Source organism: Hibiscus syriacus, unplaced genomic scaffold (genome assembly GCF_006381635.1).
Source record: "Hibiscus syriacus cultivar Baekdansim isolate YM2019G1 unplaced genomic scaffold, ASM638163v2 tig00111650_pilon, whole genome shotgun sequence".
NCBI lineage: Eukaryota > Viridiplantae > Streptophyta > Magnoliopsida > Malvales > Malvaceae > Hibiscus > Hibiscus syriacus.
In genome coordinates, this window is record NW_024063146.1 from 1,613,751 (window position 1) to 1,626,769 (window position 13,019).

At 35.4% G+C, this 13,019-nt stretch overlaps 1 protein-coding gene across 2 annotated transcripts; it reads left to right on the forward strand.

The window, feature by feature from the left end:
• Nucleotides 1–344: 344 nt before the first annotated feature.
• LOC120166960 lies at nucleotides 345–1,257 on the forward strand. Of its 2 annotated transcripts, none has more exons than XM_039176113.1 (2): nucleotides 345–711; nucleotides 966–1,257. In XM_039176113.1, the coding sequence occupies exons 1-2, from the start codon at nucleotides 532–534 to the stop codon at nucleotides 1,098–1,100; spliced, it is 315 nt and encodes a 104-aa protein (XP_039032044.1). In that variant the 5' UTR covers nucleotides 345–531; the 3' UTR covers nucleotides 1,101–1,257. The 2 variants fall into 2 exon arrangements, with proteins under 2 accessions (XP_039032044.1, XP_039032045.1); XM_039176114.1 differs by having other exon boundaries at nucleotides 984–1,257.
• Nucleotides 1,258–13,019: the final 11,762 nt, after the last annotated feature.

A 13,019-nucleotide genomic window follows, 5' to 3' on the forward strand; every position in this document is an offset into this window, starting at 1 on the left:
TATATTCTAATAAATGGCATATCAGAATGTGACTAAACTAAAATAAAATTGAAATAACATACTTAAATCAAAGAAATACCAACGACAGGTCTAGTGACTAAAACATGAGAACATTGCTAAGATTGGGGACCTAAAAATGATTTCCCCTGCAAGAGACGACCAGAATGCTACCTAAGCTAAAGACAATGACCAAACCATAATTATCCCATAAACTTGTTACCAAAATGCAAATAGATTACTAAAGCTAAAGGACCTATGGCTAATAATCCCACGGATTGATGACAGAAACGCAAAAACACGCTAAAGGTCTAGAGACCTTAGCGTGATTTTCCAAAAAACCCAAAATAACTCCATTCTTTTCCCCCCAAATTCCATTCTACCCGATAACTCTCTCCAAATCCCTAGCCTTCATTCATTCGCTCCTCTTCACGCACGCGGTGGCCATGGCAGCCGACCCTCCGACGAGCAGACACCTACGCCTCGGCCACCCTATATGGGTGTCCATTCTACTCCGGCCGGGACCTACAACGTATGGGGAATATCACGAAGGCAGCCCCAAAATATCAACGAGACCCACGTTATTTTCCTCATCGCTCGGGAATTCAAAAACGAATGACCACCACATGCGGTGGCCATTCGACCCCAAATCAACTCCGCCCCCCTCAACTTCTCTCCGACAACCTTGTTATTCCGACGAGAACCGACATCGAGGTAATTCTAAATCCTTATTTATTTTCTTTTACTAGAAATCGATAATACTTCATGCTCAAACACGAAAAAAAAAAAGGAAGAAACATAGGCTTAGATACCTTTGTGTTGCAATTTTCGGTTCCTTTTAATTTCTGGTAAAACAATTTGTTGTTTTTTTGCTTCCATTGCTTTTCGGTTCATTTGGGTTATATACCCTTTACAAAATTATAGAACAGAAAAATTAAATTTGTTGATTTCTCCTTTGACACGTTCGGTGGTGCCATCATTTGGAGGAGAGGGCGACCTTGTTTTCTGTCGTGGAGTATGGCACGGGATGGCAGCAGCAGCTGCTAGCAGGGCGTGTTGGTGTGCAGGCAGCAGGGTATGGGCATAGGCCGGGGCTGGACTAGGTCGGGTCTGGATCCGGGTTTGGTGTTGGGTCGGATCCCAGTTGGGTTGCAGAGTGGGTCTCGGTTGTGTGAAATTAGCCCTGAAAAATAATGTAAATATGTAATAATAATAATAATAATAATCTTAATATTTTTTTTGGATCCGGACAAAAATAGTGTATACGTAACCAATAGGGCATACCCCATTCTTCAGAATATATACTCGAAAATTTACCTTTTACAACCACTTGAAATATTTGATCAGCCACAAGCAACTGCTGGAGAGTCCAATCTAACCACAACATCCTCCAAATGAGAAAATCAATATATAACACCCTATCAAGCATCACCATTACCGGCTAAGCGACAATTGAAATCCCAAAACAGGTTCAATTATCTTCCGAAATATGATCCCAAGAAAGTATATAACTCTCGACTGATCTGACGCTAAGAGTGAATGCCAAACCCACCAGAGATTCCTCAAAAATAAGATCCAATATGTCACCACCCACCTACTCGCTACAGTTTCTAGAACTCCTGAGAAGCACTATCCGAATCTTCTATAGTAAAGCTAATTCTCGAACCACCTCTTCTTCGGGCCCTAGAAACTGAATCCAATTCTTTACCTGCTCCAAGGATTTTTTGGCTTCTTTAACCAGAAAGATCTGTCTAGGTTGCATATTCAAGTCCAACAATGACCTTCATTCTAATTCTGAGGCCTCCAAAGCAATCTCTTGCTTCTTCTTTTTAATAGCACGCTTTTTTCTTACTGATTTTTTCAAAACACTACATTGGATCTCCGCCATTGTTCTGATTTTCTTTTTTGGTTTTCTAGCAACGCTCTTGAATACCTTTTGATATTTAGTACTAAATCCACATCGTGTTGATCCTTTGTGACAGCCCTTTCAACCCTTTCTCTTAATATTGGAATATTGTTTAACTTATCCACGGATTCCTCCCACGAAACAAACCCCAAGGGCCTCGCCTCAATTTGGTCCCCTGAAATATCTATATCAGACTTATCCTCGTTTACCAGCCTCTCTCCCGCTTCAAGAATACTCGCCTCCACTACAGCAAACTTAGATGATAACTCCTTCAAGGCCCCACTGCCTTTATCAACAAAAATACACCTTCATTTTCAATTGCGTGCTTAAATGGAAAGCTGCTTTTTCCATGCAGTTATCCCATGATATCATGCGTATTTCCCAGCTGGTTCACCTCGGGCATGCAACACGTGGTTGAGATATCCAAGACGGCTGTTCCATCAACCTCAACAAAAGAGGTTCTAGGAAGGGCAGATTCACATTGACGATTCAACTCCAGCAATGAAGAAACCCCATCCTGGCTGCAAAACGATTTGGCATCATTTGATGGTGACAGCGTGGCCCTAGTTTCATGAACAAACGGTGTCAAAGTGTCCTCCATTCCCTCAATCGGCGATGGCTCTACATAAACGGAATTCGGATTAAAGCAAGGCTCAAATTCGGATACACAAACTGAAAATAGTCGCTCCCCCACACTCAGTTCATAGCTTTCTTCCACCCAGTTTTGGCCATCCGTAACAATTTGAATTAATACCCTATCGAAAGAACCGGGGTTCAACATCCTTTCCTCAACAGAAATGAGCTTACCCCATCTCTTAGCAATGTTACGAAAAGTCATATGGTTCCACAACGGTGGAATCCCTTTACACGAGAGCCATGCACGGCGACTTCTACAATGTAGCTGTTCAGACCAAACTTCAACCTTCTCAAAGCAATTTTCCATCGCTTTGATCTGATTTTTTTAGAGTGGTGTCCCTGCTTTTTTCATCTTCGAAGATGATTAAGATAGCTAAGCCACTCAACCTCATAATTTTCGGCCCTATAATACTTTCGTTGTGTATCCAAGTTGCCATATCTTTTATCTTGGTGAATTTTGGGCACCATCCAACAAGACTATGATTAAGAACTAGTAATTTTTTGTAGTCAATTGCTCCTTTATAGAGGATCTTCGAGTGAAGGACAGTCTCCTTCCTACTCATGACCTAATTTTACTGTTGTCCGATGGATTTCTTTCTCCAAAACGCTTCTTGCGTTTGAAATCTGGCCATGAAGACTCGTACTTTGTTACCTTGAATACAAGAGCCATCAAGACAGTCGATAGCTCTTTTCGCATCCTCCATATCGAACAAATCCGAACCTCCTACCCCCCCTTTCTTCTCTTCTTGGGGATGAAAGAATCTACAACTTCTCCATGATTGTCGAAAATAAGCCAAAGCCCTTGGTGCAGAAGCTCTGGCAAGTTGAAGACAATCAACCTTACGCAATTTGCTCTAGCGTACTTTCTCACCTGACTCATCATTCAACTATTTGAACAATTGTGCTAGGTACTGTTTTGATTTTCTTAAATTTGATTTAGTTATATACATTTTATAGACATTAGATTCTTTCTAGTCTGATTCAATTTGACTTATGGTTTATTCAAATTAATTTTTATGTTGAGTTTTTATTTTCTTTATTTTTTTTGCCATTTGGGCCTTGGACATATAACTTTTAAAATTTGGTCGTTTTTGGGTAATTGGTATATCCAATAGTCTTGTTGTAATTTGGGCTAAATATAGATATAGTTTATTTTTTAGGTAAATTATATTGTTCATCACTCAACAATCTGAAATGCTCTTGTGTTGGGTAAATTATACTGATCATTCTTATTTTGGTCATTGAATTAAAAAAATCAATTTAATTTTAATACCCTAATTTTGTCCGGGAATTAAAGAGGGAACAAAGTGCAAGGACCAAAATTACAATTGTACCATTTTCCAAAAAAATTAGAGAGGGAACAAAGTGCAGGTACCAAACTTGTAATATTACCTATTGTAATTTGGGGGCTTTAAAAGCTAATCCAAAAATATATTTCACCCCTCCCCCAACATTTTTAGGAAGCCCCTATTGCTAGGGTTGTTCATTCAGTTAATTCGGTGGCCGACTGAACCGAATTACCATTAACGAATTAATCGAACTTTTCTTTCCTTAACCGTTAATCGAACCGAACTTTTTTTTCGAAAATATTAACCGAACCGAATAAATTTTGGTTAATTCGGTTACTTTTTTAATTAACCGAAATTTTTTAAAATTTTCTAATTTATATAAAAGTTAAATATTTTAAAAAATAGTTTACAATTAATTTAAATAATATATAATTATAAAATAAAAATTTTATATAAATTTTTTAATTAATTAATATTAATTTAGGTCAAATTTTTAATCCAAATATATGATATAGTCTTTTACTTGGAGCTATTTCATAGAGATATGCTTAGAATTAGCTTTTACATATTCATACTTCAGCTCCAATAGTTCCCCACTTTATGTCAATTAGTGTTTTTGAACGATAATGCTTTGATGATGAGACTGAGAGTATCATCAACATAGCAATACACTTCCTTGAATTGATTAGGAGTTGTTATGCCTGGAAATTTCAAGTTTCACTTCAACTTTTGCCTAAAACACGAACATGTGCAAAAATAGATTTTGAAATTGTTCATGATCAACTAAACAAGAAGTGTTGATCTTTGTTATCAAACCTGTATTTGGTTGGTTCCTAAGGTAAAATGATTATCACAGATAGGGTCAAATGCAAAATATGCAAAATTGAAAGCTAATGGTCATTGATCTTGCATAATCTTCCAGCCTCGGTACTTTTATACTTTAATTCCTTTATGTTTTACATTTTAATGTATTTCCCTATTCTTAAGTCATGTTATAAATTCATCCCTCTTTACATCATAGATACACAATTAATTATTTTCTAATTTATATAAAAAATAAATATTTTTAATTCAAAAAAAAAGTTTACAATTAATTTAAATAATATATAATTATAAAATAAACATTTTATATAAATTTTTAAATTAATTAATATTGATTTAGGTTTAAAAGTTATTGGATCTTAAATTATTAATTATATTTTAAATGGTTTTAGCTGAGCCCATATGTTATATATAATATATTTAATATTTAAAATTTAATTTCGGTTAATTAACCTATTTCGAACTGAATTAACCGTTAACCGAATTCTAAAAATTTTCTTAACCGTTAACTGACCGAACTAATTCGGAGGCCGACCGAATTAACCAAACTAATTCAGTTCAATCGGTTAATTCGGTTAATTCGTAAAAATGAACACCCCTACCGATTGTTGGTAACTATTCTCTCCCTCTTTTTGGTAAGCCCATGTCCCCAGTTTTATAAGTTTAAAAATGGTAAATAAAGAAGGGGTCTGGTTCTCTCCTACAGGATCTTGCTTTCTTTCATTTTTTTTTTTATCCTCATTACGTAAAGGTGGTGAGAGTGTAGGCCTTGGTCGTGGTTCTGCGTCGCCTGTGGGGAGTCGTTGTTGCTTGGGTTTAGTTTAGCGTCCCGACAACCATGGGCGGTGGTCGGAGGTGACGAACGATGCCTATATAGGGCATTCGGGTTTCGTTCAAGGGGGTTTTGGGTTCTTTTTTAGTCGGTTCGGTTTCACGGGTTGATTTAGCGTTGGTTAGGGCGTGTGAGGACCACCGGTGTCGGTGGCTGGTGTGGTTTGAGGTCTCGTCGACCGGTCGTGCATGCAGAGAAGAAAGGAATGGGAGAATGTTCTGTTTTGTATGTTTGGGTAAACTACCCACAGGTCCCCGAGTTTTAGGCTTCACTTTGCATTTTGGACACTTATTTTAGGGGCTAATCGCCCATTAGTCGTCTCAATTTTAACGCAATTTTACATTTTGGTCACTATAGGGGGAATATCACCTTTGAGCCCTCCGGTTTTTAGCCATTTTGCACTCTGGTTTTTTTTATTTATTCCGAATATAAATGCAGATTTCATTAACTTTTAATTTGGTCACTATTCTGCTATATTATTTATTACATATTAACCACTAACTTTTATTTTTATTGCAATCTAACCATTTTATTTATTTATTTATTTATTGTTTATATTATTCGATTCGACCTTGTGGTGACCAGATCCGGGGTATGATCCACTTTATTATGGTTCAGATTCTGCTAACTACTGATTTTTATTTTATTGCACTTTAACCATTATTTAATTATTTATTTATTGTTTCTATTATTTGATTCGACCTTGTGGTGACCAGATCCAGGGTATGATTCACATTATTATGGTTCGGACTCTGCTAACTACTAATTTTTTATATATTTATTTTATTTTATTTTATTTTGTTCATTTGTTTGAATTATTCGATTCGACCTTATGGTGAGCAGATCCGAGATATGATCAACATTATTATGGTTCGGACTCTGCTAACTGCTAACCTTTCTAACTGCTAATTACTAACTATTTACATTTTATTTTTATTGCATTTTATTTAAGCTATTTAACTTTATGCACTTTTAATTTATGCATTTTTATTATTTTTTTATTTAATTTCAGATTTACATTTTATTTGCTAATGTTCTAATCGTTAATTATGTCTCTTATTTATGGTACTTTAATTTATTAGTTAATACTGTGTTTATTTATGTTATTTACTTCTATAATTTAATTTTTTTTCTTAGTTAGCTTTTATTTCCTTACATTTTTAACATGTATAGATTTTATTTCCTTACGTTTTTTATATAGTAATTTATTTGTTGCAAAAATGCATATATTCAATTTATATTTGATTTATGTTTTTTGATAAATCGAGGAGAGAATATTCTTTTTAGGCAAGAGATAGTCTTCATGTCGGAGGATGAGCAAATCTATATATTTCTTTTCGAGTTAAAGGATTTTCCCTAATAAATAATTCGAATCAAATTAAATAAAATTTAATAAATGGATCATTTTCTAACTTTATATTCGATTTATAATTTCCACTACCGTGACAATATATAAGCGACTACGTACCAATTTTGGGTGTTGTGGGGGTGCTTATCATTCCCCACGCGTAACTGACTCTCGGATCCAAAAAATGAATCTTTGATAACGCAGACTAATTTTTGTCTTAAAAATGATTTTTCTTAAAATTGTTTTTAAAAGACATTTTTAGGTACTCGACCTACCTAGCCCAAAGGTCGATGACGACTCCCATCCAAATTAATTCAAATCAAATTCAAAATCACCAAATTTTCAAATAAAAGTCATTGTTTTTTGTTTCAAAAAATGGTTATAACAGCTTCGCGACTCCACTGGGGACCTTCTTTTTAGAGAGTCGGTCTATAAGTTGTTTATACATTGTCATTGTGGTGGAAATTATGAGTTTGAGTTTATAGCTAACTTATGATCCATTTATTGAATTTTTTTATTTCTTCATTTTTAATCGTGATACTAATATTTTAATCTTTGTTTTCAGCAATGTTCAAGTTTATATTGAGAGTTTTCTTTTTTCTTTAGAGTCAAAGGTTTGTATGTTCCTCCTCACACACATCAAGTGCATTTGGATGACATAAGCTCTAAACTCGAGCTTTGTTCCAAGTGGGGGTGAACGCTTTACTCTCGTAAGAATTTATTATTCGTATGAGTGTTATCAAATAACCTCTGGGGTGCACATACCTTATACCTTGGTAGGGATTTATTCCTCGTATAGGTATAAGGAAGTGAATCCCCTTGAATTGAACTCGATCTATTTATGCCTATAATGGGATATGATTGAGGGTTTGGCAGCCCAAGGGGGCACCGACAACAAGGACAATTCGAGTACCTTTCTTATAGAGCCGAAACCATGCATATAGTGAACCGTAGAACGGTCACCCTAGGTATAGGCATACCGAACCTATGTCCGTCAGTAGGTGCCAAATTAGGTGTACACGAATGAGGAATGACTTTAAACATTTACCTTTTTCTTTAAGTTCATAGAATATATTTATTCTATTCAAATAAAAGCATACGAACTAGATACCATGCAGTTAGGATCAATTTTTTAAAAATAATCATTTTTGCGTAAAAAGCATGTCTGGGTAGGATTGCTATTTAATAAAATCATGCTTGGGTAGATAACATGATTGGGTAGGCATTATATTTATCTTTAAATAGCATCTTTCAATTCTATTGATTATCTTGCCTGTACTAATTTATCTCTTTTCTTTTGTTTGTGTCATTTTTCATCATTTTTTGCATTACATTGTATCGTCATGACATAATGCAAAAGTGTTGATCCGCAAGGGGATATTCAAGAGAAAATTTTCACAAGAAGAGGTAGAAGTTTTCAATCAAGCAGTCACATACACAGACATGCACCGAGGGCTAAAAGAAGTTCAGAGCACAAAAATGAGACTTGCTTGAAGATCGTTCAACATTCGAGACTGAAATGATGATCCATTGATTCGAGGAGTAATCCAACAGTAAGTTCTTAATTACAATCATTTCATCATTAACCACCAAGGAGCGACGCGCAATGACTTCAGCACCGCATGGGGCATTAACGGAGTCAGGTTATAAAGTATTTGAGGGGCATCATTTTCAAGGACGAAGATCCAAGACAAAGCAGTGATCCACTTTAGACTCAACATCTAAGCGAAAACATGTCTATAAAATGGATTGTCTTGTAATGTGAAGGCTTTTATCTTTGGTGGAAATTTTTCTATGATATTCACCGTTGGGATCAACATTTTTACATCTACATTTGCATCATTGCATTCTGCATGACATTCATTTAAGCAGTTTTACATGCATTAATCATGGATGCATGGATTCATATCGTGGAGGACTCTGAGGAAGTGTTTCTAACTATACAACTTCGTTCACACAGTATTGAGAATGAATGAAAATTTGAGAAACTGAATTGAGAATTGGAAGAGAGTTTGCAAATGATGCAAATAGAGTGGGACGCTAAAATGGAGCAAGCGCAAAAGGCCACCGTGGATCGTATCTTGCAAAACCAAGACAACCTAGTCGACCAAATTGTAGCAAAACTGGCTGGGCTCAACCAAGAAAGAGGTGAAGAGAAGATTTCCTCAACCAGTAGAACCTCGGAAGGTGTGATGGCCCACGTTAATCTGTCGATACTCATTTCACCTAAAAACTTCCAAGTCACCAAGTAGGCTTCTCCAACACTAAAACTCATGCAACTGTGTTAGGTCATCGGGATCATTCTACTGATCACAACATGTCTGCTTCCGATGAGGTGAAAAAAGCTAAGAATGAGATCCTGGAGAACCTAGAAAAGTGGTGTAGATAGACCTTCAAAGGAAGGAGTTGACAGAGCTCTCATAATGAAATAAATGCAAGAGAACTAGTTTTAGTTCATGACTTGGTGATCCCATCCAAATTCAAAAATGCCCAATTTTGAGAAGTACAATGGAACCAGTTGTCCTAATGCCCATCTCACGATGTTTATTCGAAGGATGAATGGATACACCAACAATGATCAGATGTTGATCCACTGTTTCTAAGATAGTTTGACTGGACCCGCTTCTAAGTGTTATAATCAACTGAGTCGTACTAGAATATGCTATTGGAAGGATTTGGCTCGTGCCTTTATGGACCAGTAGAAGCATATGACTAATATAGCCCCTGATTGAACAATACTGTAAAATATGGAGGTGAAGTGTGATGAGAGCTTCCGACAATATGCTCAACGATAGAGGGATGTTGCATCTCAAGTGCATCTACCAATGATTGAAAAAGTGTTCATGACTTTATTCATTGATACATTAAAATCTCCATATATCAACTACATGATAGGAGCTTCCACTAAGAGTTTATCTGACATCATCATGTGTGGAGAAATGGTTGAAAGAGCTGTCAAGAATGACAAGATAAGAGGCACTAGTAGTATTGACATAGAGGAAAGAGCTGAGATTAACATAGTGAGATCTTATCTAGCTAATTAGGGGACCAAACCTCATAAAGTGTTCCGTGAAAGGACTCGCATCGATCCAATTCCAGTGATGTATGAGGAATTGCTCCTAACGCTAGTTGGGAAGAACTTGTGACTCCAATTCAATCTAAATCAAGAGAGGCCCCATATCCTTAAGACCATAATGTTAGCGCCAAAAGGAATTTGATTGATTCAGGGGCATGGACATTTGATGTGTAATGAGGTATTCTGATTAGGAGTAGGCTGGGGCATCCAAAAGGAATTTTGTTGAATTCTCATCAAAAGCATGTCATCTTGTTTGAACTTGTTTTTTTTTTCTTTTTCCTATGTTTGAATGTTTGTAAGTCATTTGACGTTCGAACATTTTAAATAAAACGCTTCATTCTGAGGTAATGAGCAATTAGCAAATTTTAATCTTGAAATTCTTTGAATATCAACTCAATTAAAAGTTCTTTAATAATTGAGGTTGTAAATCTTTGACAAATGACAAGATTGAACCCTATAAAACAAGTATCCCTAATCCTACTCCAGACGATACACCAGAATACACACCCTTCTCTTGCAGGGACAAAGTTAGCCCCTTCCTCGCATATAGAGTCAATCGGGCTTGACATTCAGGTATGTATTAGGAGCGGAAAAAACGGGGCATCTGGCATATGAAATTGCAAAGCTAATTGGTTTCTACTTCTATTAATGGCGTTCAATGATGATCATGATCTTCACAGATGGAATGGTCGAGTAGGTGAATCTAGTTTAGGTCAGTTGCTTGTAAATTGAACTCTAACGATAGGATTTTCTAACCTTCAACAAGCACATGGACTATAACAGGTTCTTGACAAGTTTAAGAAGTTGAATCTGTATACCCATAATATATATATATATATATATATATATATATATATATATATGTATACAATAAATCTGAGCTATACCGCTAAAGCAATTGGTTATAGAGGAAACTCAAAAGCCCTAGCTTTATGAATAGATTACATTTAAACCATGACATTGATCGGGTACTTGGCAATTCGGTGTTTGCTCCACTGTGATTGTCAAGTCAAAGGCTTTGTGATGACATGAATTCTTCAGTTAGCCAGATAAAGGCAATTATAAAATATATATGTACAATAAAACTGAATTTAGCTAGCCAAACAATGAAAAATTAAATCGAATTTACCAAATAAGGAGTTTTATTGAATATTGACTAAGGGAGTTGAGGAACACCTGTTATAGTTGATTTCACATTAGCACTCGGGAATCTCATTTTTAGACTGATATTTCTACGTTGCCTTTGCTAGAGAAGTCTACAAATCTTGAACAAATGGAAGACTTCTGAGAACTGAAATAAAAGTGTTCTCAAAAGTTTAGCAATTGACTATGCTAGTTGCGACATTTTTTCCACCTCTGATTAAAATGCCAAACCAAAAAGAGGGACATGTCACAACGACCAAGGACGAATCGATGAAACAAACCTCAAAATGTAGGTACCCAACCTCAAAACCAACATGTCGACCTTGATATTTGTTAAAGATTTGCAGCTATGAAAGATTAAAAGAGAAATTGATTCTTTTGATATTCGATGAACTCCTGTTTTACGATTTGTTTCAATTGTGAAACTTAGAATAAGGCGATATTTTTTCAAAATTCTTTTTGAAAAGTTTTAAAATGTTGAAAATAAAAAGAAGAATAAAAACATTTTAAAACAAGATAATCTCTCTGCAAGTATATCTTGGAATTCAACAAATATCTCAGAAGTTCGTGATCGAAGCTGGGCCAAGGGAAGCCGAATTTTTGGGGCAAAATTTGGTGGGGCAAGGAAAACAAATTATCTCAGGTCGGAGTTTGCAAGAGTACACCCTGGTGGAAAATGAATACAACTGAATCATGGATAGAATAAAGATTGTTCATGCAACCATTCCCCTTATAGATCGAGAAAACATACATCAATATATACATACATGTTACATGAGTTTGCCTCTTTGCATCATACATTCATAATCACTCACAATAAAAACTTTGATTTTACCTCTTATGAGGATACTTTAAAAAAATGTTTCACTTGAAATTTTGTCTTTCTTAAAGACATTTTTCTCTCATGAGGACAAATTCAAAAATTTATCAAATCAAACACATAAAATAAACTTTATCTTGACATCCATCATAACATCCAAGATAGTGAGTCATAAATGCATTATTTTGATCTTTCAGGAAATCAATGTTCGGAAATGACTAGATGTCTCTAATCTGAAGAAATAATGATTCAACATCCTGAACTGCACGATTAGATCTTCTGAAGGCATTTCCTCAACATGCAGGAACAAGCAGACTATCTGTCGCCTTTGAGATTGTTTCTCTCGAAACAAAGTGTCGTCTCGTTAGAGGCAATTTTTCTTAAAAACAAATTTTGTCTCGCTTGAGACAATTTCTCTCAAAACAAATTTCATCTCAGTTGAGAAAATTTCCCCATGAGATGCAAATTTCAAATTTGTTTCACTTTAAGCAAAGTTGATCTCACTTGAGATTATTTTTTCTCAAAACAAACTTTGTCTCACTAGAGACATTCTTCCTTAAGACACAAACATTTGAGATTGTTTTTACTCAATGCAAATTTCATCTAGCTTGAGATAATTCCCTCGGAACACAAATTTCATTATTTTACTTAAAACAAAATTAATCTCACTTGAGATTGTTTCTTTCAAAACAGATTTTTCTCGTTTAACACAATTTTCCTCAAAATACAAAATTTGGAAATTGTTTCACTTGAAACAAAATTTATAAACTTTGAGATTATTTCTCTTAAAACAAATTTTGTCTCTCTTGAGACAGTTTCTCTGGAAACATAAAAACCTTCGAGATTGTTTCTCTTGAAACATAAAAACAATTGAGATTATTTCCCTTGTAACAAGTTTTGTCTCCCTTAAGACAGTTTCCCTTTAAACAGGTTTTGTCTCTCTTGAGACAGTTTCCCTTGAAACACAATTATTTGAGATTATTTCCCTCAAAACAAATTTTGTTTCTCTTGAGATAGTTTCTCTTGAAATAAATTATCCTTAAAGATGGCCAGTCGTCCTCATCATGTGGGAACCATGTCATCGACCTGCCAGATCTCCTCATCACGTAGGAGCTGCATCAACCTTAGATAATTAGCTGTCCTCATCACG